General features: G+C 42.8%; 4 protein-coding genes across 9 annotated transcripts in view; 2 read left to right on the forward strand and 2 right to left on the reverse strand.

Annotated features, from left to right (window-relative positions):
- Positions 1 to 29: 29 nt before the first annotated feature.
- Positions 30 to 3,980, forward strand: six9 (SIX homeobox 9). 2 transcript variants are annotated; one of them, XM_044120729.1, is made up of 3 exons: positions 30 to 578; positions 1,982 to 2,145; positions 3,747 to 3,980. In XM_044120729.1, the coding sequence occupies exons 1-3, from the start codon at positions 186 to 188 to the stop codon at positions 3,913 to 3,915; spliced, it is 726 nt and encodes a 241-aa protein (XP_043976664.1). In that variant the 5' UTR covers positions 30 to 185; the 3' UTR covers positions 3,916 to 3,980. The 2 variants fall into 2 exon arrangements, with proteins under 2 accessions (XP_043976664.1, XP_043976665.1); XM_044120730.1 differs by having other exon boundaries at positions 1,985 to 2,145.
- Positions 3,905 to 9,660, reverse strand: qpctla (glutaminyl-peptide cyclotransferase-like a). The gene is made up of 7 exons (XM_044120728.1): positions 8,956 to 9,660; positions 7,894 to 8,040; positions 6,955 to 7,248; positions 6,471 to 6,632; positions 5,371 to 5,470; positions 5,177 to 5,293; positions 3,905 to 4,675 (listed from the first exon to the last, which is right to left on the reverse strand). Exons 1-7 carry the CDS (start codon positions 9,172 to 9,174, stop codon positions 4,530 to 4,532), a joined length of 1,185 nt encoding a protein of 394 aa, XP_043976663.1. The 5' UTR covers positions 9,175 to 9,660; the 3' UTR covers positions 3,905 to 4,529.
- A 1,415-nt stretch (positions 9,661 to 11,075) lies between these two features.
- On the forward strand, positions 11,076 to 16,130 carry LOC122833272 (ribonucleoside-diphosphate reductase large subunit). The gene is made up of 4 exons (XM_044120727.1): positions 11,076 to 11,396; positions 13,012 to 14,993; positions 15,072 to 15,260; positions 15,799 to 16,130. Exons 1-4 carry the CDS (start codon positions 11,375 to 11,377, stop codon positions 15,988 to 15,990), a joined length of 2,385 nt encoding a protein of 794 aa, XP_043976662.1. The 5' UTR covers positions 11,076 to 11,374; the 3' UTR covers positions 15,991 to 16,130.
- A 693-nt stretch (positions 16,131 to 16,823) lies between these two features.
- sipa1l3 (signal-induced proliferation-associated 1 like 3) overlaps positions 16,824 to 25,617 on the reverse strand; it is a 94,525-nt gene continuing 85,731 nt past the window's right edge. For 2 of the 5 annotated variants that reach the window (XM_044120721.1, XM_044120720.1), the window contains 8 exons: positions 25,147 to 25,589; positions 23,788 to 24,015; positions 23,416 to 23,581; positions 23,151 to 23,334; positions 22,923 to 23,072; positions 21,363 to 21,489; positions 21,030 to 21,111; positions 16,824 to 20,161 (listed from right to left, as the gene is read on the reverse strand). In XM_044120721.1, the coding sequence (XP_043976656.1) occupies positions 19,970 to 20,161; positions 21,030 to 21,111; positions 21,363 to 21,489; positions 22,923 to 23,072; positions 23,151 to 23,334; positions 23,416 to 23,581; positions 23,788 to 24,015; positions 25,147 to 25,589 (1,572 nt within the window). In that variant the 3' untranslated portion in view covers positions 16,824 to 19,969. Of the gene's footprint in view, positions 20,162 to 21,029; positions 21,112 to 21,362; positions 21,490 to 22,922; positions 23,073 to 23,150; positions 23,335 to 23,415; positions 23,582 to 23,783; positions 24,016 to 25,146; positions 25,590 to 25,617 lie in introns of those variants that run through there. The other 3 variants (XM_044120722.1, XM_044120723.1, XM_044120724.1) reach the window with 3 other exon arrangements.

Consider the following 25,617-nt stretch of genomic DNA (forward strand, 5'->3'; position numbering starts at 1 on the left):
TTATTATAAACCCTGATGGGCTCAAGTTACCTGCGCGAGGGTATGATGATGCTCAATCCCAACACTCATGCTGGTTGGTTTGGTTTTGGTTCATCCATAATGATCCACGGAGGCTGCAGCTGTCAGAGGAGCTAAGCTGTAGAGAAGTTGTACTTTTTTTTTTGTTTTGTTTTGTTTTTACCGCGATGATCTTCACAACAGAGCAGGTCGTCTGTGTGTGTGAGGTCCTGCTGCAGGGCGGCCACATGGATCGTCTCGCCAGCTTCCTCTCCACTCTTCCTCCCTCCTCCTCCTCCTCTTCTTCGTGCCACTGGGAGCTGGAGAGCGTGCTGAAAGCCAAGGCAGCCGTGGCCTTTCACCAGGGCCGCTTCTCGGACCTCTACGTCCAGCTGGAGGGCTTCCCGTTCTCCCCGCGCAGCCACCCGTTCCTGCAGCAGCTGTGGCTGCGGGCCCGCTACGCCGAGGCCGAGAGGCAGCGGGGTCGGCCCCTGGGGGCCGTGGGGAAGTACCGCGTGAGGAGGAAGTTTCCTTTACCCCACACCATCTGGGACGGCGAGGAGACCAGCTACTGCTTCAAGGTGGGAAGAAATCTCCTCAAGAAAATCTTTAGTTTATTCACCCCCTGATAGTGACCGGGACTCTTTTATCACTTTCACGACCTTCTCCTTGGCGCCTCGCAAAAATTATTCACAAGTTAGAATCAGTCAGAGACTTTGTCATTTTTTGGGACCAACACAAAGTGGTGCCTAATTACTTCTTTCCTTTCCTTTCCTTTTTTTTTTTTTGTTTGTACAAAACAAAACCCTGAAAAGTGTGGCCCTCTCTTGCGTTCAGGCATCGACACTTGACATTTTCAACATTCAACAATCTTGAATTAATAAGTTGCAGGAACCCTTACGTTTTTGAGTGTTTTTTTAAAAATTGAAAACTGCCTTGTACATCTAAAGTCTTCATCTGCAGGGTTTAGATCGTCTCTGCTTCATCACACCTGATCAGGTCATTAGGATTCTGGAGAATTTGACTGCATATTGAGGAAGTAATGCAGACTTTTGGTTCAGGTGTGTTGGACTAGGGACACGTCAAAAACGTACAGGAAAGCTAACCCTGACCAAAAGACATTTATGCTACTTTTCATTGCAAAATAACTCAGTCAGATCAGAGAGAGAAATTGTGAAAGTGTTTCTACGAATGTTTAATCAAATTCAGGTCATTTGTTGTGGTTTAAAGCATCCCATGGAAGCTACAGGCTGGTATATTTTGGATCTTCCTGCTCAAAGGAGGACTGAAGTGGAGCTCTGATCTATCCTGCAGTAAACAACCTTCAAATGAACTTTTCTGCTTTTTCTTACTCTTGCATGGACACCAGATTTTAACCGTGGCTCTCTGCAGCATCTCTTGGGATTTTGTTTGACCTAATCACTCAGCTTCATGCTGTTTTCTAACCTCTGTGGCCTTCACAGAACAACCAGGTTAGTGCTGAGATTAAGTTAGACTCAGCAGGTGGGCAATTTCTGAAAAAATTGGTTCACATGGAAACCATTCTTCAGTTTTCTTTCCATGTAATTATGCCCTGCTCTGGGTCGTCTAAGACTTAAAATCCCACCAAAACAAATCCGTTCAGGTTTGTGGTTGTGATGAAATGGGGGGATCTGAATACTTTTCAAAGTTTCTGCATATCGAGTTCTCTTAAGGATAATGCTTCAAATGGAACTATTTTTATTTAAGTCTGGTTTGCCAGTGTTGCTATAGCCTCAGTAGGATCAATTTCAATTCCATATTTACTCTGCGATAAAAACAGATGAAAATTTAGGTTTAAGTAAACTAACCAAAGCTTACATATTCCTTAAAGAATGCGTAATTTAATTCCTTTTTTTTTTCTTCTGATGACCCATGAAACATTGACTTGCCAACAGTCACCTGAGAGCTCCAAAGTGTTTCTGATCCCTGATGTTCAGAACAATAAACGACCTGATCTGTGAAGCAGGAGAGATCGCGGAGCGTGCTCCGGGAGTGGTACCACAGAAAGCCGTACCCGTCCACCCAGGAGAAACGGGAGCTGGCCGCCGCCACCGGCCTCACCTCCACCCAGGTCAGCAACTGGTTCAAGAACCGCCGACAGAGGGAGCGAACCACGGATGTTAGCAGGTCAGGGGAAAGTTAAACTCTGTTCAGCTTTAATGACTTAAAGCAGGGGTGTGAAACTCCAGTCCTCAAGGGTTGGTGTCCTGCAGTTTATAGAAAAACACTGGATTGAAACGGCTTAATTACCTCCTCCTTGTGTAGCAAAGTTCTCCAGAGTCTTGCTAATGACCTAATTATTCTGTTCAGGTGTGGTGCAGCAGAGGCACATTTAAAAGTTGCAGGACTCCTTGAGGACTGGAGTTTGACACCCCTGACTTAAAGCATCTGGAGTAAAAAAAAGAAAAGAAAAAGTTTTTATAAATTGTACAGAAGTTTATTCTGTCTTGAAAGAAAACTGATATCAAAAATATCAAAGCTATGGTACTGAAACCTACAATTATAGATTTGTAGCTTAAAAACAACTTTTTCATCTTATAATTATGACTTTTAAACAGATAATTATAATCTTTTAGCTCTAGCTTATTTGTATTTAATTACTGACTTCATATCGTTCATATCTTACAGCTTTGCATCTCCACATTATTATGCTACAACTCATGGTTGTGAGTTTATATCCAATAATTTATTACTTTACAATTCTCTATTACTTCATAATTGTCAGTTCAAGTGTAAAGTTCTGATTTAAATTCATAACTCTTTAATATTTGTAATTTATTTCAAAATCATGTCTTATATCTCATAATTATAACTAACTCTTAATTATGACTTTGCATCTTCATATTCTGACTTTAAAACTGTTTGTACTTGGTCATAATTTAGATTTTATATCACATTTATCAAATCATATTTCATAGTTATCACTCAGTATCACAAAATAGTAGTAGATTTTTTTTGTCACATTATGACTTCAAATATTTTCTAACCAAAGACTTTGCTTGAAAGTGGAAAGGTAGAATGTTTTTGCTGTAATATTATGACTATAACTTTGTATTTTACAACCAGAGATTTAATTATGACTTTAAAATTATTGAGAAAACATTGTTTTACAAAACTAAATATGATTTTTGATATTAAAATGTATCTCACAATAACTTTATCAAAATTATGAATTTATCTCTTATGACTTTGTCTAATATTTATGGCTGTATTTAGAAAATATTGAATCTCTCAACTATTACTGAGTGTTTCTTTGCTCTTTGAATCACAACTATGCCTTTACATCTTTTCATTATAATTTGTGAATTATAACTACATTTGACAATTATGACTACAATCCTAAGTATATTTCAGAATGTAATTATTCCTTCAGAATTATGACATGAAAACAATCCTACTTTTATACCTGAGGATTTTATGTAGTATATTTTCCTGTAAGTGTGATTTTGTATGCGTTTTTTTCTACGACTAAATCTTTTCCTGCTCCTTTGACGTTCTTGGATTTATTTCATTTTAATAAACTCTCGCCGTGTTCGGATCCTGTTTGGGGGAAACACGATTATTCCCTGAAGCTAAACAACCACAACGGCGCTAACAGGTTCTAGCTCTGTGCTTTTTAAAACCGTATAAAGTTGAACATTATGCTGGCAACAGCGCCCTCGCGTGGTAAAATTGGGTCATTACACGATTATTTTAGCGTCTCTAACGCGGTTTACTTTCTGCCTCAGTTTTCAGTCGCCCCTCGCTGGAGGACATTCAGGTGAAGTCTACCTGTCCTCTGAGAATGAAGCTTCTCCCCAAGGCAGCCCGCAACCCCGGAGACGCCGCCCGACACCTCCACCCTTATGCCACCCTCCTCTTCCTCTTCCTCTTCATCACACACATCAAGACTGCTAGACTTTTATTGACCAACAAAACAAGAAAGAGCCACGGCAGCTAAACCCCGACACAAGACGGACAGAGACAAAAAAAAAAAAAAAAAAAAAAAAATCAGCAGAATTAATTCACAGGTGTTTACACACAACATCAGGGCATTCATATCAAACCAGATGTTGAGTTCAATTCAAGGACAATGCTGGTAAACTGATCTGTATGAGCAAAAGTGTAACTTTTTGACCTTCAGAGTTTAAAAAGAAATAAAAGTGATTTGAACTTCCAGAGAGTCTAACCTTGAGTAAGGGAACAAGGCCAGACTCTTACAGTAAAGATTATGATGGAGTTAAAAAGGTGAGAAAGACCTTCAGTGATCAGGAGAAATATGAGCTTCACGGACAGAGTCCAGCTCGATTCAATCCAAGTGCATCTTTAAGAAGATAAAGTGCATCTTCTTCATATTGACGGCAGTAAATTCTTGTTAAGGCTGCTCGGGTTTTTCTACATGTTTTCCCATTTGCTTCACAGGACATTTAGACACGACGTCCAACTCGCCAGGCTCTAGTCTCTGACTCATCCAGATCGGCTGGCTTTGTTCACAGACTCTCTCTCCTCAGAGGTATTTGGGATTTTTCGGTTCAGAGGCCCAGGTACTCGGCCAGGAACACGGCCATGATCTTCGTGAGGTTCTCTACGGTCGGGCGATGCATGTTCTCCTCCGTGTCGTCCAGAGTGTGCCAGAACTGAGGGAAGGGAGTGGCGATGATGTGCAACACGGGGACACCTGGAAGGAAAGAAGAAATAAAATGTGTTTAAAAACGGCAACAAAAACAAGAAAACGGCTCGAACACCTTGGTGAGCTACAGTGCATTGAGAATCTGGCCTGCAGCACTAAAATTACGAATGTTATTGGTTTGTAATTTAACACAATCTCACTGGTATGCTAGAAGTGCAGCAATGTTTTAGCTTTTACCAGATTATCACTCCTCCTCACAACTTTGGCTTATCACATAAAAATCACTTAACACTTAGATGGTTGTGGTTTTAACATCAAAAATGTGAAAAGAGTGGCGTTTATATGAACACGCTTGGATGGCACTGGAGATAATATTCATGTGTGCTCTGACATTTTTGTCTTGAATCACTCGCCGCCATTACATTCTAGATCTCCTCATATTTCTAAGTGAAAAGGATTTGATCTTGAAGGAGAGTAAAACTACTGATCCGTTTGAGAAGTAGTAGCTCAAGTGATAAACAAATTGTCTTTTTTTTTTCTGTGCCTTGCCTTTGTGAAGGAAGGGGATGTGGTCATCTTGAACGGGTCCGAGGTAAACGTCTTTCCTAAAATACGTCTGCTCCGCGGGGTGAGACAGGAGGAGGCCCTGCCGATGGAGCCTCTTCTCTAAGGGGAGGAGCAGGGTTCAGATCCACAGATCACCATTTCAGCACTCAAAAGTTGAGGCACTCAGCTGCACCCACCTGCAGAGATCAGCCTGTCAAACCAGCGTGCCGTGTTGTCGAAATGATTCGCAATCAGCGGATCGGGACCGCCCAGCAGGTCCAACAGCACGAAAAGGTCCTGAGAATGCAACCGCAAGAACATCAACACGTGTGCTTTTAATGAGGATCCAGAAACTACTGAATGTGGAGGAACCCTGTTGAACTTGGTTTACTTTTTATATTTGTTTCTGGTGACAAACCGCATCGATTAATTATAATCGAACAATTACAATGAACAATGCCATTGAGTTTCATTTCAACCTGGGAAAGAATTATGATCACATTCTTCAGACACTTAGCAAGGCAGCTAAACTCGGCTGCTTAAAAAGCAGCAGCTTCAACGCAAACAAAACAATACGCCGACCTCGAAGAAGTTCAGCGTTTCGTCACAATGCAGCTGGTGGAAGGACCTGGAAGGCTACATGGTGTCACCCGGGTACAGGAAACCTGGCCATTCGCTACAAAAGCACGCAATCTTACCAAGTATTGTTGTTCTGGTTGTGTAAATATCTTAGAAATAAGACAAAAGTAACTCGCAAGTAACTTTTCAACAGGATACAGGTGCTTGCTTTAAATCAACGTTCCCTGAATATCGATGAAAAAGTTAATATTCCAATGGCAATTTATTTTACTTATGACAAGACATTTTCCCCATGTTTTAAGTGAAATAATTTGCTAATTAAAACAAACACCTGTGTCCTGTTGAAAAGTTACCTGCAAGTCAGTTTTGTCTTATTTCAAGTGTGCAAAGATATTTGTGTTAGGAACTTGACCAAAAATACTTTGTAAGATTGTGTGTTTTTGCAGTGTTGCCTTCCTGTACAACTCCGCTTGGAAGAAAAGAAAAAATTCCCACTTCCAGCACAGTCTTACAGGTGTTACAGGGTGCAGATGGTGCTAAATCTACCAGTTAGCCGGTTGTTAAGTAGGACAATGTTTGCAACTTCTCCTTTTTTTGAGGCTATGAAGATCCAGGATATTAATTGTACGTGTCAACTTTTTTAATTTTATAAATGTGGTTTTATAAACGTGCTGGATGAGAGAATGAGCCTGGCGGTTTCGTGTCGCTGCTTCCTCACCACGGCCTGCAGCGCGGTGCTGAGAGACGAGGCTGCAGGGTGGGGCGTGTTGCCCATGAGCTCGGCCAGGTGACGGGAGCCGTACAGCGAGTCGGTGGCCGTCCATTCCTCAAACGACTCCTCGCCGTCGAAAAACACAAGCTGCAGGGTGACTGGGAGTTTCTAGGACAGGAGGTAAAGTTAGTGAATTAATGAAGGGATCATTTCCTAAAACGGCAGCTGGAGTCATCGTTTCTCTCCTGCAGCAACTATGTAGGGTAAATTACAGCCTCTGGGGAGAGGACAGGGACTGGAGTCAGCGTTTTCTGCACACACTGCAGCCATGGAGACAGAGCGCTAAAAGCAGAGCGTAACAGGAACGAAACGGGAGAAGACTTTAGTCAGCGTCTTTAAACTTCAAAATGGAAAAAAGGAATGACGAAAATAACTAAAGCTGCTCTCTGAATCTAACCATCTCACTCCTATAGCCCAAAAAACAAAACACCTGCTGTTTGAATGATCTGAGCTGTGCGTCCAGAGAAGTGGCCAGCTCCAAGATCATGGCACAGGGCACAGCAGAGTCGCTGGCCCCCAGGAAGACCCTCTCTGGGGCCCTCGGGTCTGGAGGCAAGGCCTTGGAGTCGTAGTGGCAGGCCAGCAGGAGCCTGCGTGGGGCCGCGGGGTCCAGGACGGCAACAACATTGGTGAAGGTGACCTGGCCGCGAGGGGTCGGAGACCGGAAGGAGTCCAGATCCACGGACCAGCCGGCCGACAGCGAGGACAGGGTGGAGGTGATGTGCTGAAGCAGAGCAGAGGGAGTTAAGGATGAGGAGGATTAAAATTGCAGCCGAGTGAGATCTTTAAATATTCACCGATACAATATCAATATCTGTATCGGTCCAGATATTGATAGATTCCATTCCATACTGAATTTTAAATTCTAGATTTTACTACCAGTAACAATGTACCCAAACCACAAGGGCTGATCTATTCGTCTGATTCTAGGCTCTGAGTGATGTCATGCTTTATTTATTTTACACTATATTTAGATTTCCTAATTCTCTTTCAGAACCATTTGAAAGACGTTTTGCTGCAGTTTATTCTTATGTTTGACCAAGATAATCAACCTTTCGTTTTGATCAGTTTCAGTTTCTTTATTACTCATCTTTCATTGGTTGTTCTACTCCTAATTGCACTGACAGAACAAACTGAAGTTGTTTTTTTCATGTTTGACCAAACATGCGAAGCCATTGGTGTGTTTAAGTGTGCTGTACTGGTGTAGTATTTATGAAATAAATTTGTAATCCAGTACATTTACGTCTGTGTTTAAAAAATGAAACGATTTAAGTTGATTCAGCACCGTTTCTCTGTATCGGATCGGTATCGGCTGACGCTAAACCTCAGATATCGGTATCCGAAGGGAAAGTGGATCAGTTTCACACACCTGCTGCACCGCCAGGCTGCCTCGAGTCCCTGGGAGCCTCTCTATTAGGATCGGCCGCAGGTGAGTCTCCCACAAGCGAGCGCCATCAACCAAAGAGGCCAGGCGGCGGATCTGGGCCACAGAGACTTTACTGGGTTTGTGGGACAACTGTTGGAGAGGAGATGAAATAAAAACAAGAATAATATCACCGAAATGGAATAAGATGTTTGTGAACGCTCAGACTCTTCATTAACCAGTGTTTTATTTATGAAGTTGTTCTGTTGCTCCATACTGAAACTTTTCCACCTGTTTGTTTTTGCTGACACTCATCATCATTTTGGGCATCCGTAATTGCTACATTTGTTACTTTAGGTATTATAATTTTATATGATGAAACTAAATGCAGGACCCTAAAGGGGCAGTATTGTGTATTTTCCAGGTACTTTCATAACACAATCAAGTAACTATGTTACCTTCAGTTGTTATAAAAATGCTGCATATATCAAACTTGCCTAGAAAGAAATTGGGCCTCTGTCTCTTTAAGAAGGTCCAGCTCTTTCTGAGACTCTGCCTTCTACATGTCATCACAGCAATGCTCCTCCATGAAGCCGTTTTGGAGCATTGCACAGAGAGGTAGCTTGTCTGTTGAGCTCAGTTCCACCAGGTGTTTGCTAATTGCTGCTGGCTAGTCTGGAGGAGCTGATTGAGGGAGGTGCAGGGGAGGGGTGCTCTGTGGGAGCTGGGAAATATCATTGAAACAAGTAAAGTCGATTTCTCATAACACTTTCCTTTAACTGAAAACATTGCCATAAAGCATGTTACAGCTTGTCAGTAGTGAAAGAACACATTTAAAACCATCACTCAATGGCTCTAAAGTAAAAGTGATGATGAAATATCATCCAGATTATTACAGCGTTTCATCTAAATGAAGGTATAACTACACAGAACTGATTACAACTATAAACTGATTCAATTTTACTGTAGTTTCCCGTGTTTAAACAACTATCACAGACTTGCAAAATAATCCAGACGAAAATTTAGTGAAGTTCAGGTTTACAGCTCCCACTGTCCCACATATCTCACCCTGTCCTTTACCAGATCCACGGCTGGCAGGCGGCTCCCGTGTCCGCCGGAGGTGTCGTTGGACAGGTAGACGCTCAGCACCACCGCCAGCACCAGGACACTGAGCAGACCCAGTAGCAGGACCCGGGCTCTGGGGATCCGCACCCGGTCGCAGCCGGGGAGAGAGCCGTCGTTGCTCTGCGGCGGAGGCTTGTTGTACCTGCGGCTGGAGCGGGACATGGCCGCGGTGGGAAGCGTCCTCCTGCTGCGGCCGTGTTGAAGTTACGCTACGTGTCCAAAGCGACGGGCTTGAGCGGCGCAGGAGGGAGATTCACACAGGAAGCGATGATGACATCTGCAGCTGCTCGCCTCAACATATCGATCCGGGATCAGCTGCTAAAGCTCCGCTTGCTGTCCTCGATGGTGAGTGCTCTGGAGCCATGGCTGGCTCTAGATCTGCTTAGTTCATTTTACAAGAGTTACAAGTTACACCTACAGCTGCAGGACCTCTGCAGATGTTCCTCGTCGCTTCCTGAAAACTTAAACACTAGTAGTTACCGACGAGGAAGAAAAACGTCATATATTAAGCATACGTATCGAAACTACGCATAAGCTACAAAAAACACGAATTTAAAGCACTCCCATCACTGACCTGGAGTCCAAACAAGTGATACTTCTTCTTTTAAGCCTTTTTGAAAGTGAGGGCACATCAGAGGAGCGCCATCTAGTGTACATTCTTAGCTAAATGTTTTCTTTTTCACATGGCGAGATGGCGTTAGGTAAACAACTTTGAGCTGCATTACCGCCACCCAGTGGCAAGAAGTGTAGCTCAGGACCTAATAAACAAACAAACAAACAAACAAACAAACAAACAAACAAACAAATAAATACATACATACATACATACATATGCTACATATGATAGCATATATGCTCATATGATAGCATATATGCTATCATATGAGCATATATGCTCGGTTGTATGTATTATTAACATACATACATACAACCGATGGACTTCTCGACCACCTGTTTAATGATTCATGAATAAATCTTTCATTAATTTTTTTGGTACCATTTCACAGCACATATTCCCTCAAAGCAATTTGTAAGAAAATAATTTCTAACTCGTATTCAGATATTGACCCATGATTGACCTGAAGGAACTTGCAGCAGAACCCACTGAGCTCCCATCTGTTGCGACTGACTGGGGGATGGGAGGACAGAGGAGACACATAACACAAACCACTGGCACAGGATTACTTCTTATGGTAAAGAAAAATTAAACTGTGTTACAAAACGGAGTGGCAGTAGCATTAGTGGATATGTAAGACAGTTCAATTAATAAGTAACAGAAGTTGTTTTTTTCAGCTGAACAACTGCATTTCAGTCCTAAATAATTGCACTCTATATAACTGCTTTGATTATATATTAAAATATAGATAATAACTGAATTGGCTTGTCATGTAAAATGTCCTGATATGATATTTGTTGCAAAATGACACTACATAAATAAGCGGAAATGATTATTATTTAAAAAATGTTAAATTATGAGAATACAAAAGTCATAAAATCACAACTGTCTTATGTGGCTGTGAGATACTTGTTTTGTTTATTCAAGCTATGGTGCTGGCAAAAATAAACCACACTTTATTTACTTAACAGTTCTTATTTCCACAAGGAACAACTTAGAGAAAACGATAGCCTATATCAAAAATAGTAAATCAACAATGTTTGAGCATTTAATTTAAAATTAAAAGTATGCAACCACACGTTTTTTTTAAGTTAAAATGCAAGTTTGTAATTATTAACAGATGCTGGAAGTGTTTATGTGTCTTCTCTGTTCTCAGTGAAGGTGAGGGTGTCTTCCCCTGGCCATCCTCAACAACACTGCTGTGGATCTCTTCACAGCAGAGAGGTTCCTGGTTCCTATATATACATATGCAAATTTGACTTTATGTAATATCCAAGAGAAATGACCTTCAACGTGCTCTTTTTTCTCTTTGTTTCTTTATTTCTTTGTTTGTTTGTTTCTTAGAAGTTAGCTATAAAACCAGCCGGTGCGCGGACATGTTCTATAAATCAGTAATAACGAGGTGCTCTTGCTTTTCTTTATATTCTTACTTGTTCGTGAAGAACGGAAGAAACAAAAATGGATAATACGCACCATTCCCGCCACGGAAGAAAGAGTTCTTCTTCCAGTCAAAGAAGAAGATCTGCGATTGGTTGGTGGTCACGTAGCTTCCCGCCGCTGATTGGTCCAAACTCCTGTCCTTCTCATTCCCTGCAAATGCAGCGTTAGCGGGAACTTGAGAAGTCTTTCGCGGTTCTATTCTGCAAAGTTGAGGGGTCCTGCGTCTACCTGCACACCGTGACACCGAGAAGAGGTTCTGCTTGTGTCTGCCGCTAACCCAGGAGACGGGAAACATCACCTTTCATCATGATGTTCGTGGTCAAAAGAGGTACGTTTTGTTAGCTGAGCAGTGTGAGCTCGACCTCTGGTAGCTTTGCTGCTTCAGCCATCAGCTGTTTATAAGATTACGGAATGATAGCGACTCTAATGTTGGCTCTGCATCTGTTTGATGAGGAGGTTTAACAGTAATAGTTATACTTCCAGGCTGTGGGAGGGATTTTTAATCTGTCTAAGCTAGCTAGCTAGCTAGCTCGCTAAACTTAACAGTAAACTTTAGTATGGGAGGCAAACTAGCAGACAGGTTTTACGTTTACTCAACACGCACACTTTGATAAGTAGTTTGAGCTCTATTGGTTTTGTTTACACTGCCAGAAATGAGCCTTTGTTTCAAATGGCGCCAAAAATGAAGGTTAATTATCCATTTAAGTCAGAATGGGAGTGGCACAGTTGGTAGCTCTGTTGCCTTGGAAGAAGAAGGTCCTTGGTTCAATTCCCGGACCGGGGTCTTTCTGTATGCTCACCCTATGCATGCGTGGGTTCTCTATAGGTACTCCGGCTTCCTCCCACAGTCCAAAAACATGACTGTCTCCGGTCTCTAGGCCGAAACGTTACCTGGAGATTGGCGCCAGCACCACTGCTGGTACCAAGAAAATGGATGGAAGTCAGAATGGTTCTGACCGGTCTGGATCGGATGGGTTTAGACAGAAACAGGCGGATTTAGAAAATGTTAAAGTCCAGATCTACGACTCAAGCCCTCTATTATTGTGGTAAACATTTTAAATAGTAAGGTTAGAAGGGTTTTGACTGCTGTAGGCAGTTTATTTTTGGTGTAAAAACAAAACCTAGGCTGATTCTTCACTATTTACTTAAATATATCAGGAAAAAATATGCATTTTTATTTATGTTTACAACATTTTTTAGACACTAAACTACATGGATTGTGATTTTTTTTTTTTACAATCCCTTTTATATAAATGAGTTACTAGGCTGAAAATGTGATGGCATTTGTTTTATATAATTGTTATCTTTTTTTGCCACTGCTTTTATAAGTTTTGCTAAGTTATGGATAATTTATTGGACTGTGTAAATGATTGATAGTATCTTCCTTGCTGTGTTAATTTGGGCTCTGACAGATAAACTGGGTGTAGCTGATTTATGATAGCCAGGAGAATAAGCAGAATAGTTAAATGGCTAAGGTATGTCTAGTTCAGTTTATGTGCAAATTTAGCTTACAGCTACTAATTTAGGTCCAGTGACGGATCCCGTTTTAGACCAAAAAATGATAGGAATCTGGTTGAGTCCAGGCATGTAAACAGATTCAGATCCAATTGATACTTGCTGTCCAGTCTTATCTAAATTATTGCGGCTTATTAAAAAAAAAACAATCTAAGCCTAGCCGAATACACTGGCAAACCCTCATTGTGAGGAAGTATAAGGCAACTGTGGAGAGGAACCATTCCTCTATAACAGGAAGTTACAGTCAACAGAACCTGGATTGATATGATGGTCAATTAGTAAAAATTGGTGTTCAGTCATGCGTCTTTGCACGTTGTATAAATTCAGATCTCAACATTGTTTTTTTTGAAGAAAAAGCTCCATTTGGCAGAATTTGGTTCTTGATTTAACAGAAAAACTGTCCTGGTTCTTGGGGGTTTTTTTTCCAGATGGGCGCCAGGAGCGCGTCATGTTTGATAAAATCACCTCCCGCATCCAGAAGCTTTGCTACGGCCTGAACCCGGACTTTGTGGATCCGGCTCAGATCACTATGAAGGTGATACAGGGCTTGTATAGTGGCGTCACCACTGTGGAGCTAGACACGCTAGCGGCAGAGATCGCGGCCACCCTGACGACCAAACACCCCGACTATGCCATCCTGGCCGCGAGGATTGCCGTCTCCAACCTGCATAAGGAGACCAAGAAGGTGTTCAGCGAAGTGATGGAGGACCTGTTCGCCTATGTCAACCCTCTGAACAAACGCCACTCTCCCATGATCTCCAAGGAGACACTCGACATCGTCATGGAAAACAAGGACCGCCTCAATTCCTCTATCATTTACGACAGAGATTTCTCCTACAACTTCTTCGGCTTCAAGACTCTGGAGCGTTCCTACCTGCTGAAGATCAACGGGAAAGTGGCCGAGCGACCACAGCACATGCTCATGAGGGTGTCGGTTGGGATCCACGGGCGAGACATCGACGCCGCCATCGAGACCTACAACCTCCTGTCGGAGAAGTGGTTCACCCACGCCTCTCCGACCCTCTTCAACGCCGGGACCAACCGGCCGCAGTTGTCCAGTTGCTTTCTGCTCGCCATGAAGGACGACAGCATCGAAGGCATCTACGACACCCTGAAGCAGTGCGCGCTCATTTCCAAGTCCGCTGGCGGGATCGGCGTGGCGGTGAGCTGCATTCGATCGACGGGAAGCTACATCGCAGGCACCAACGGCAACTCCAACGGGTTGGTGCCGATGCTGAGAGTTTACAACAACACCGCTCGCTACGTCGACCAGGGCGGCAACAAGAGGCCCGGGGCCTTCGCCATGTACCTAGAGCCGTGGCACTTCGACGTGTTCGACTTCCTGGAGCTGAAGAAGAACACAGGAAAGGAGGAGCAGAGAGCCAGAGACCTTTTCTACGCCTTGTGGATCCCTGACCTGTTCATGAAGAGAGTGGAGAGCAACCAGGACTGGTCCTTGATGTGTCCCAGCGAGTGTCCTGGGCTGGACGAGTGCTGGGGAGAGGAGTTCGAGAAGCTCTACACCAAATATGAGAAGGAAGGGAGGGTGAAGAGGGTGGTGAAGGCGCAGCAGCTCTGGTACGCCATCATTGAGTCCCAGACCGAAACCGGGACGCCCTACATGCTCTATAAGGATGCTTGTAACAGGAAGAGCAACCAGCAGAACCTGGGCACCATCAAGTGCAGCAACCTTTGCACGGAGGTGGTGGAGTACACCAGCAAGGATGAGGTGGCCGTCTGCAACCTGGCCTCCCTCGCCCTCAACATGTACGTCACGCCAGAGCGGACTTTCGACTTCAAGAAGCTGGCCTCCGTCACTAAGGTAATTGTGAAAAACCTCAACAAGATTATCGACATCAACTTCTACCCGGTTCCCGAAGCCGAGACTTCCAACAAGCGCCACAGGCCGATCGGGATCGGCGTCCAGGGTCTGGCCGACGCCTTCATCCTGATGAGGCACCCATTCGAAAGTCCTGAAGCTCAGCTGCTCAACATCCATATCTTTGAGACCATCTACCACGCCGCCCTGGAGGCCAGCTGTGAGCTCGCCGCAGAGTGCGGCCCCTACGAGACGTACGAGGGCTCGCCCGTCAGCAAGGGCATCCTCCAGTACGACATGTGGGAGAAGACGCCGACCGACCTGTGGGACTGGAAGCTGCTGAAGGAAAAGATCGCCAAACACGGCGTGAGGAACAGCCTGCTGCTGGCGCCCATGCCCACGGCGTCCACCGCCCAGATCCTGGGCAACAACGAGTCCATCGAGGCGTACACCAGCAACATCTACACCCGCCGGGTGCTGTCCGGAGAGTTCCAGATCGTCAACCCTCACCTCCTCAAGGACCTGACGGAGCGCAGCCTGTGGAACGAGGAGATGAAGAACAAGCTGATCGCAAACAACGGATCCATTCAGGTGACGGTCGGCCCACCGTGACGTGAACCGCTCTCAGCTTCAGCACCACTAATAAAGATTGTCGTTTATTTTTGACAGGACATCAGCGAGATCCCAGATGACCTGAAGCAGCTGTATAAAACCGTTTGGGAAATCTCCCAGAAGACCGTGCTGAAGATGGCGGCAGACCGTGGAGCCTTCATCGACCAGAGCCAGTCGCTGAACATCCACATCGCTGAGCCAAACTACGGAAAACTGACCAGCATGCACTTCTACGGCTGGAAGCAGGCGAGTCACACCTCCCACTGAGGCCAGAGAGACGCTACTCTTAAAACCAGATATTATAAATTTACAGAACTTTCTTGCTTGTTCTCACTGTTTAGTATTGAATCAGGCTGAAAGCTTCCTCTTTTAGGAAAAAAGTTATTTAAAAGCGAGAATAACGAATTTAAGTTTTCATACCTTGTGATTATCATATCTTTGGGGTTCAAATGAACTTGAGGTCAATTGTCCTAGTGTTAACCCTTTAAACCTGACTAGATTTCTCCAGTTCTGTCAGGAGAAATGGGCCAAACTTCCAGAAGAAGGAAGAAGCTTGAGATCCAAAATGTTGGCAAAAATTGAAACAGAAATCTGGTGTCAGGGACCAGGACTGGTCCTTAAGTAGTTGATGTCGCTGTGCTGTTCTCACACTTAGCAAATCAAAATAACCTTATTAATCTTAACTGATCAAGAAACAAACTGAGGAAGCGTTCATAAATATCTGTTTTCAGCTGCGTCTTGGAATAGGAAGGCTGAGTTTACAGTGTTTATTTCTTAATAACAGGGTTTGAAGACGGGAATGTACTACCTGAGGACGAAGCCCGCTGCCAACCCCATCCAGTTCACCCTGAACAAGGAGAAGCTGAAGGAGGTGCAGCAGAGCAAGGCCTCAGAGCAGGAGATCAAGGAGAGGAACAAGGCAGCCATGGTTTGCTCTCTGGAGAACAGAGACGAGTGCCTCATGTGTGGCTCTTAGAGCGGCTGTCTGTCCTGTAAACAAACCTGCTGGGACTTCAATGTGTTTCCTGCTGTTGGAAACTCTGGAAAGATCATACTTGATCTTTCACCTAGATGGACTTTTATTTTTTATTTTTTATTAAATAATAATAAAAAAGATTGTAACTGGTTTTGTCTTCTTACACACTAAATGTTTCCATGGATTTTTTTTCTTTTTTTTTTTCTTCTCTCCATTGAAGTGAATTTCTCCGGTAAAATTTCAACCGGGCCAATCAGCGGACACAAGTCGTGAACGATGACGTCATCTTTCTGCGCCGTTTTGGCAATGCCCGCCAAGGAAGTGAAACAAGCTGTGTGTTAGCCACGCTTCTAAATGTTGAATTGACGTTAACGGGGAGGGCAGTGACGGACGTAATTATGTCGTAATGCGGAAAATTTACGGGAAAATATTAATGCGGGAAAGGGCGGTAAAAGTACCGTAATGTCCCGGCCAAAACGGGAGACACAAGAGGCTGAATTTTTACCAGATTAGGCAAGTATGGAGAAATGTTTGAAACATATTTTCCAGTAGTCCCTCTTTGTCCACATTAAATATCTAAAATGAAGTTGCTTTAGTGTTCATGTTCCAGATATGATGCGGTGTAAATTTCTCCAGCAACCATCAGTTTTATTAATCTCGCTGCAGTTCTCTACTTTTACCACTAAAATTTCTGCATCAAATTATACAAAAAAACTTTAATCTAGAAATCAGATTTTTTTTTTTTAAATTAGAAAAATACATTCACTCTCAACTTAAACTCAGGAAAAAACTTTTAATAACTTTTAATAAGGAATAATAAAAAAAAGACAAACAAGTGTTCATATAGTTTAATTTTTTTTTTTATAAAATAATGAAAACATAATTTACAATTTACACGTTATTACAAAGAAATCCAGAAGGCTTTGTTTAGGCTGAAAGAACCCCTGATGCCCAGAGGCATCAAACAAATCAGCTATGAACAGAAATCAGAGGTAAAACAGCACGTTTAAAACACAGTACCTTCTCTCCTCACTATTCTGCAACAGTGGGCAACGGGTTAAAAAATAAATTACAAAAATATTTAACATTAAAACAAAATTACCAATAAGAATGATGCATCACTGCCTTGTTCAACATGGGTTGGGGAGTTGTGTATGCTTTAAATAGCTTAAAAATGATTCATAGCATGATTTATATTTGTTAATATATATATATATATATATATATATATATATATATATATATATATATATATATATAGAGAAAGTAAGAAACTGCAACCGTTTTACAAAAGCAAACAGGAAATTAAGACTAAAATTAGGGCAACACCCACAAAGCTGAAAAAAAAAAAAAGTTTTCTACAGGATGGTGTCCTTCACTACAACAATAAGACATGAGGGCTGAAGCTCCTTCCAGGCCAAAATGGCCGCTATCTGACCGGTCAAAGCGTTGAACCATCAGAGCTGAAGCTGTACTTCTACACAACAGACAAGCAGAAGGAAAACCTTTTGTCTCATTTCAAGTCATGTTTCAAACAGCGAGTGGGCGAGAAAGATGTGAAACCTACTAAATTATCACAGCCTTTGCACTTTGTCATCTCACGGAGAATAATTAGTAAGCTGTTGATAAACAAGTCCGTATTTGCCCTTAAATTTGTAGATTATATGCAAACAAACTAAGCTATTATTCCAGACCGGTCGGCTCCAATGCCGCCTTTAAAAAGTCCTTCAACCCAGAAATATTAAAGGGACGCCTAAAACAGTATAAACAGCAGCATATCGTCTCTGATGGTGGAGATGTAGCGCTAAACAGCATCAAAGAACCTGAGAGGGTTGGAAAATTCAGTAAAGAAGTACAGATACGTTTTCATCAGAAATATCTCGGATTTATCCTCTGCCAGGATATATTGTCCATAAAGTACCAGGGATCCTAAAAACACACTTTTCTGTAGGAAAATAGCTATAGTAGACAATATTAGGGAGGCTGGGTGTATAAAGTGTTTGTTTTTTTTTATTTGGGTTCATTGTAGCATTTGGAGGGGGGGTCACACACACAAACGAGGCCTCTCAGTAAATTAGAATTTTGTTAAATTTCAAAAAGTGAAACTCAGACATGTTTGTCTTCCACACTTTTTTCTTCCACTTAACTTTGTATTTCTACACTAGAATACAGCACTCGGGCATCCTACAGACGATGACTGCAGCCAGGAGAAAACGTTTTGAAATTAAAATCGCCTTAATCTTTTTTTAATTGTTATTTTTGGAATTCTTTGACACAGACTTAGATTTTTTTTTATTAGCTTTATGTTGCATCCATGAAATCTGTCAGGAATAGAATATATCACTCTGAGTAATAAACATCGTTTTTTAAAGGAGATCACTGTTTTAAATGAACTTTTTGATGATATCTTAGTTTACTGAGAGGCACCTGTTCACACATAGTGTTGTTCAGTGAATTTTCACGTGCAGTAGATGCTTCCTGCCAGTACATGTCCAGGGCGACAGAGCTTCATATTGACAAATAAATTAAAGGGACAGGTTGACATTTTGAGGGATTGGGCTCATTTTGTCTCCTGAGAAGTCACAAGGAGATTTTCCCTTAAAAAATAGCCATCTGCTTTTTAATCGTATTCAACATTTACTGGCTTGAAAATTTAAAGGGAGCCATTATGTATTTTCCAGGCACATACTGCCATTTTATAGTACAACAGAGTGGCCCAGTTCTTACTGGGCCATTGTCTCTTTAAGAAGCTGCTACTCTTCCCGACACTCCGCCTTCAGCACGTCATCACAACAGTGCTCCTCATTATGCCGCTCTTAGGAGGCTGAAGCTCGGCTGGTGAGTGCAGCTCCAAGGAGGAGCTCTGTGGAAATGGGCGGAGCTATGTGGAAATGGGCGGAGCTTTTGTCAAACCAAGCTCTTATAGACACCCTGAACAGCTGCCATCAGATTCAAGGTTTCATAGAACATGCACGAAAGAATTAAAGCAACACTTTGGGCATGTTTTTGTTGAGGGAAAAACATGATGATATAACGTTAAAAAAAAGATAATTTTACATAACACCTCCCCCTTTAAAATAGAACTAAAAGTGAAATAATTAATAGTCAACTTATCTTATTTATAAAATGACAAAACCTAATCGTATTCATCGCTATAGATCGGGTCTCCAAATGAAAGCGTAACTCTCAAAATGTCATGGCTGTTCTTTATGAGACAGACTGTAGTAACTGAGGTCAAAACAAAGATCCAGAGGGTCTGGATCCGAGATGATCAGGTTCTGCCGAAGCAGGGAGTCAAACCTAGAAGATACGATGCTATTGTTTCACTGAGTTTAGTTTCATGACATCATCCCAGATCAGAACGACGACGGGGGTTCGGTTCACATCTGAGAGCCACAGTACATCCTCGTTAACGGAGAACAGAGCCTGAACGGTTTATATTACAGTAAACAAGTTTGTCACTTTTCACACACACACTCACACTCACACACATTAGAGGGATTAAATGCCAGATGCATTAAGGAGTTTAACACCATACTCACACCTCGCTCTTTAGTATATTAGTTTGACGTTGATGATGAGAATCGTACCGCACAGGCGCCTGTATAATCATACCTGTACAGCTTCCACAATGTGTAGTGCATTCTGGGAGATGCAGTGTCTCTGGTTGTTTTTTTTTTTTTTTTTTTGGCTGATTTGCTGCAGAAACAGTATTAGGCCTCTCCAGGTGACGTAGTGTTCTCTAAAACAGTCTTCTCCTGCTTGCTCCTCCGGCATAGTAGCATCACGAGTCCAATGAGATGTTTTCACTTCAGTTTAGAAAAATAAACGGGCTCAGAGTACACACAGGTGCAGACTCTCTGGGAGAGCAGTATGTTTACAAGTCCAGGTGGTCTGTTCTTATGGTCTCTGGTTTAAGGCAGTCCCACTGGGTAGCTAAATATACCCGCCCACGCCCCTCCCGTCTGGTTCCGGTCCGTCACTCCCGCTGGGAGCTGGCGTCCTGCGTCACAGGCTGAGTCTCATGGTCACTTCCGGTCTTGAGGTTGGTGAAAAGCACGTTGAACTTGCGCAGCTGCTCGCTGGCCGTTAGACTCTCCTCCTGCAGCCGCTGGTTGTTTTCTCTCAGGTTCGCCACCTCTGCCAGCAGGACGACTTTATCCTGCTTCTCCTGGAGAAAAAAAAAAAAAACAAACAACAAAGAAATGACGCTCCTGCTGAGAATCCACGAGAAAGTAGTGAATCGTTGGATCGGGGAGGGAAAGTTATTTGTTTTTGGTGTATTAAAAATGTATTTGTTTGCAACACTCCTGAGTCAATATTTTTGTAGAAACAGCGGAAAGCGGCTACCAGCATCACACACAGGGTTCACACACTTCCCACAGTAAAGTTCAAGCATTTTAAAGGTTTAAAACTTTGGAGTTAAAACGATACAAATGAACTGAGACAGTTTCAATTCATGATTATATGATGTCATTATTATGGTTATTAATATCTTGTGATAGTATTCCACAGCAGGAACAGGGTGAAATAAAATATAACACATTTTTTATGTTTTGAATTGTTTTTCTTACACACCTGACTGATATGAGAACAAAACACTAATTTAACAAAAAAAATCTGCCAATTTCAATGACGTTGTTTAACATCTAAAATATTAGACTACCTTTACTTCAAAAACGAATAAATATTTAGAACAGTGAAAATGATAATCACTACATTGAAATATTCCAAACAAATCATGTTGATGTAAATAACCTTCCTGCTAAAGGTAAATGTTTAAACATAATATACAAATGAAGTTACAGAACAAAAAATCTCTAAAACAAATTTTTACCCACACGACTTTGTAAAAAAAAACCTTAAGCGTTGCATCGGCTTTCACAATTTGCCGCAGATCCGCAACTGAATTTAGGCTTGGACTTTGACTGGACCATCCTAACTGCTGGAAGTTGGCCCTCCAACATCAGTCTCAGGCCTTCTGCAGCTTTAACAGGTTTTCTTCCACGATTGCTCAGTATCTCCTCATCGAGTCTTACCTTCTCCAGATCATTGTTCAGCTGTTTTAGCATCACCTCAAGCTGGTAGAGCCGACCCGACAGGTCGTTGGGCACCTCATCTCTGGAAGCACACGCAGCAAATGTTACTGTCGCATCGCTAGCAAATCAAAGGTTCTCCTGGTAAACTGAATTTCCTGAAGAGGTTTTCATTTTTATCTTTAGTTCTTTTGAAGCACGAGAAGCTGAAGTTGTTTGTAAGAAACAGCATTTCCAAATGAGAACCAAGGCAATAAAGCAAACTACCACCAGGTGGCAGCACTACAAACCCTAACCATTTCAATAGGAGTGATTCTAGAGGGAGAGGAGACCCACCCGCTGAACGTCGGTGTGGTCCGCGGCGTCTGAGGAGTGTTGAACTGAACCGGACTGGCGGTCGGTCTCGCTTCCGGACCTCCAAGCTGCGGTTCGTTCAGTGAGAACAGGGAGACGGCTCTTTGCGCTGCGACGAGAGAGGAGAATCTATTTATATAACATTCTTCACAGATAAACATCACAAAAATCTCCCATTGTGACACAGAATAAAAATAAAACACACCAAGACAGACAAAAAAAAAAGAACAAATGAAATGATTAGGATCACTGAGAGCAGCAGCAGAAAGCCGCTTTTGTTTTTTACATAGAGATGAGGCGCAGTGATCTTCACAGGTGGAGCTGACAGCAGGTCAGGATCAAGTGTCTGCCAGTTGTTGGTTTGCTTTGTGGCTCTCCAGGGAGAGCAGACAGGCCAAGAAAAGAAAACAGGGATTGGGAAGCAGAGACGACGATCAATTCCTAGACCTCTTTCTTTTCCCCAAGAGTTTTGTTTCACAGAGCCTTCCAAAATGAGTCATACGTATTTTACTTTATTGTATTTTATTAGCATAAGTGCTGGACCAACATGACTGCACTACTGTGAGGTCTAAGGGTGAAACCAAACTGCAGAGTTACGACGACCCTCTTGGTCTCCTTTCTTTTCTGCATGTCGGTTTAGAAAGAGATGGTGTCTTGGTAGGTTTGAACTCCTGCTATACCTCTTTCATTTTCAGGTAATGCATTGAACAAAGCTGCTGGGATATTTTTTATTTAACAAACCACATGTTATATTTCCTTTCTGACCATTAACTTGATTGCATTTAAGTCTCATATATGCCCAACTCAAAGGGCCACCATATTTTTTATGTGGCCCGCTAAACTCCAGACTCTTTGCTATGCGAGTGATCAGTCTCTCTGGCTTTTCACAATTCTGTGATCTTGGAAAACATCCCCACATTTTTCCATGTGAAATTATGACCATGAGGTAATTGAAGCTTTTCAGCAAAAATGTAAGAAAAAAACAAAACATAAAAACAAAACACAGGGTTTAAGTGATGCTAACTCCCACCTGCAGGTGGCAGTACGTCTGATTCAGTCTTATTTGGTGTCAAGTTATATATCATGGTTGATGTGGTGAGTAACAAAAAGTTACATTTACTGTTGCATATAAGCATTAATATTTGCAAAATTCTTTTGCAAATATTTCAATAAAATCTGTGATCATAAAAACAATCGTGAAAACCTTAAGGGACTAATCGATGTGAACATTTTTAGAAGAAACAGCTATTTTTGTTAATGTGTTTTATAAATACATTCTAGCACAACCGGCTCTTCATGACATTCATAATCTTATTATAGCCCAAAATAAAAACAAGTTTAACACCCGATTTAAAGCGCTAAATCGGGTGTTTAAGGTATCGGGGTAAAAGGGGCTGAACTCAAATGCATTTCCCGCTTTCATGTGAAAAATGGAAAGCTACATGTCATTTTCATTCCACTTTAAATTCAATGCATTGAAACTTGTGCTTATAATGTGATAGAAAAAAAGAAAAAAAAAAAAAAAAAAAGTTGTTGTCTGACCTTCAAAGGCTTTTGCGGCGTTGACCAGGCTGGACCACTCCAGTCCACTGGCCGTGTCGGGAAGCGGCATCAGCCCCGGGTCGAGCCTCCTTAGAGGAGGAACTTTGTCTCTCACTTCCGTCAGGGACAACTCCGACGCGGACAGCGGCACTGAGGGGAGGACGAGAGAGGAAGCGATGAGCTACAGGACGAACCCTGGCAGGCGGTTCGTTCAGCTCTGAAACTCACTCTTCTTGCTGTGCGAGTGGTTGGAGTTGTTGGAGGAGCTCGAGTGTTTGCGTGTGGGCAGCGTGCAGGTGAACAGCACGTCGCTGGAGGTGGTTTGGTTCTCGGAGCAGGCGAAGGCGGTGTCTCGGCGCCCGCTGCACAGGGACTCGTCTGAAAAGGTGCGCTGCAGGGTGTGTCTGGGAGACTGGAGGAAGACGAGGCTTGGCGGTGAAAGACGCGCAAAGGAAGGCGAAGCAGAAGAGCGGCGCCAAGGCGTGCCTCTTACCGGGTCGGACGGTGGCGTCTCTCCGGGGTAGTCCATGATGATCAGTTTCTTCAGGTCGTCTTCGATGGTGCTCTTGTACGTCCGACGTGGAGACCGGAGGTCCCTCAGCGACGCTCGGAGCCGAGGCTGCCCAAACACGTTCTTTGAATTCGTATCCACCAGCCTGCTGACATACAGAAAAAGGTCAACTTGGTTTTCTTGATCACAAGCAGCTCGAAGCATCTCAACCACAGAGCACAGAAAGTAACTGTTCAAAGCTGAAATGTCATATGGCCAGCCTTATTTAGACGGCTTTGAAGACGTTTTATTTCACTTTGTGATCACAGATAGCAGCAACTCAAAGCCGACCAGAGTCCACGGAGTCGGACTTACTTCTTGTTGTTGCTCTCAGAATTGGAAGTGTCGGTTGTGTTTGCAGACGATGCACTGGTCTCTTCTGTCTGACGACTTCTTGATTTGCTCTTCCCATAAAACTCCTTGGGGGCGGAACTAGACAAAGCGGTGGAGCCCATCTGACCCGAGGTGGGCGTCGTCGTAGAAGCTCGGACGGGCCGCGCTTTCTCCGCTGCCGGCGTCTTCAAGCCCTGCGGTGTGAAGGCCCTTTGAACACAGACAGGAACATATTTCATTCACAGTTAGAGTTTGGATCTATGAACCCCAAGCAAAATCAAAATCAAAAATTATTTGTTTAATGGTCAGGTCGGACTTGGGCTTCTGTGATGAGTTTAATAATCCTACAATACATGAATGCTGAGTTATGAGCACTTGCAAATAGTTTTTTTTTTTTTTTTACATTTGTAAGTCTTTAGTTGTGCTAGAAAACCTAAGATAAAATATGTTGATTCTGCAAAGTTATTTTTGTGCAAAATGTGATTTAGGACCAGAAAACAAGAAGTATATATATCAGGTTGTAAGGACATCTCGGAACCTATTAAAATAAGATAACACACCTTAGTAGCTGTTAAAATGAAATGCGTACATTAGACCAATATTCTGTAAGATTTCTGTTAATCTACTGCAAACTTAGTAAGTCAAATAATGTTTTCAGTTAATTTATATTCATGAACAGCATTTTAATTAGGTGTAGGTCTTAATTAGGCCTTTATAATTAATCTCTACAACACAGCATCTCTACAGTAAGGGCACACTTATTAATTCGGTAAATAAGATCACATTTACTGAAGTAGATAGAAGCATATAGTCTAATCTAGTAATAATCTTTGTGGTATTTCACTAATTTAAACACCCGATTTAGATCACATTTTGTTTTTCAATGCATAAGGACTGAAAAAGACTGTCCTTGCTTTTTACTAAGACTTTAAAGGTACAAATTTATAGTTTAGTTAATCGATAGAAAATTGCATCAACGCCTTTTCTATTTTTTAAATTGTAGGAAAAAAAAAGAAAAACCTTTTTTTGTGAGACCAGCTGAAATGGTGAAAAGCTCCCTGGAACAGACTGCAGCACTGGCCCTCCTGTAACCCTCTGGTATTAAATACAGATTGCTTTAATCCAGAACTAAGTCTGTGTTGAATAACTGTAGTGGTTCATGTCGGGCTGGATCTATTGCAGCTCTAATGCAACAGATCTCATGATCATCTGTAAGTTTCACAAGGATTAATGCTGCTACACGCTGTGGAGCTCATCTATACGCAATAGGAAAATGCAGATGGTTTGACTGAAAGTCCTCTAAAATGTTTTCAATATTCAACATGACAGTTTGACTCATACCTTGGTTTGAAAGCGTCCATTTTTCCAGCGCTGGAGCTGGGAGGCGGGAACGTTTTGGTCGGGTACCCTTTGTTCTGATGGGCAGCGCCTGGCATAATGGGTGAAGACTCCCGTCTCCTGGACTCTCCGCTGTTGCTCCTTCCCGAGGACAGCTCCAGAAAGCCGCTGTAGGTCGCCGAGGGGTGCATGGGTTTGTGAGCCTGGCTGCCGGTCTTGTGTCCGCGGTGGCTGCTGTTGTAGTGCGTGGAGGCGTCGATGCCGCTGTCATTGGAGCCCCCCTGGTTGAGAAGGTCTGGGTCCGGATCGACCGGGTCGCCGAGAAACCCGCCGCCTACCCGCTCTCCTCCAGGTCCGCCGTCAAACCAGCGCTCGTCGCTGTGGCTGCTGGACGCGTTGCTGGACAACGTGTTGCTGCTGGAGTGGCTGGAGTACTGAGCCTCGCCCTGGAGGGACATCAGGCGGACCCGGTCA

The sequence above is a fragment of the Gambusia affinis genome, linkage group LG06 (assembly GCF_019740435.1).
Source record: "Gambusia affinis linkage group LG06, SWU_Gaff_1.0, whole genome shotgun sequence".
NCBI classification, from domain to species: Eukaryota; Metazoa; Chordata; class Actinopteri; order Cyprinodontiformes; family Poeciliidae; genus Gambusia; species Gambusia affinis.

Coding starts and splice junctions, on each gene's coding strand:
- six9 (XM_044120729.1), top strand. CDS start 186: ATGATCTTCACAACAGAGCAGGTCGTCTGTGTGTGTGAGGTCCTGCTG. Junction 579..1,981: donor AGACCAGCTACTGCTTCAAG/GTGGGAAGAAAT, acceptor TGATCTGTGAAG/CAGGAGAGATCGCGGAGCGT. Junction 2,146..3,746: donor CGAACCACGGATGTTAGCAG/GTCAGGGGAAAG, acceptor TTTCTGCCTCAG/TTTTCAGTCGCCCCTCGCTG.
- qpctla (XM_044120728.1), bottom strand. CDS start 9,174: ATGTCCCGCTCCAGCCGCAGGTACAACAAGCCTCCGCCGCAGAGCAAC. Junction 8,041..8,955: donor TGGATCTGGTAAAGGACAGG/GTGAGATATGTG, acceptor CCTCTCCAACAG/TTGTCCCACAAACCCAGTAA. Junction 4,676..5,176: donor CATCCCCTTCCTTCACAAAG/GCAAGGCACAGA, acceptor CTTTCCTTCCAG/GTGTCCCCGTGTTGCACATC.
- LOC122833272 (XM_044120727.1), top strand. CDS start 11,375: ATGATGTTCGTGGTCAAAAGAG. Junction 11,397..13,011: donor GATGTTCGTGGTCAAAAGAG/GTACGTTTTGTT, acceptor TTTTTTTTCCAG/ATGGGCGCCAGGAGCGCGTC. Junction 15,261..15,798: donor ACTTCTACGGCTGGAAGCAG/GCGAGTCACACC, acceptor TCTTAATAACAG/GGTTTGAAGACGGGAATGTA.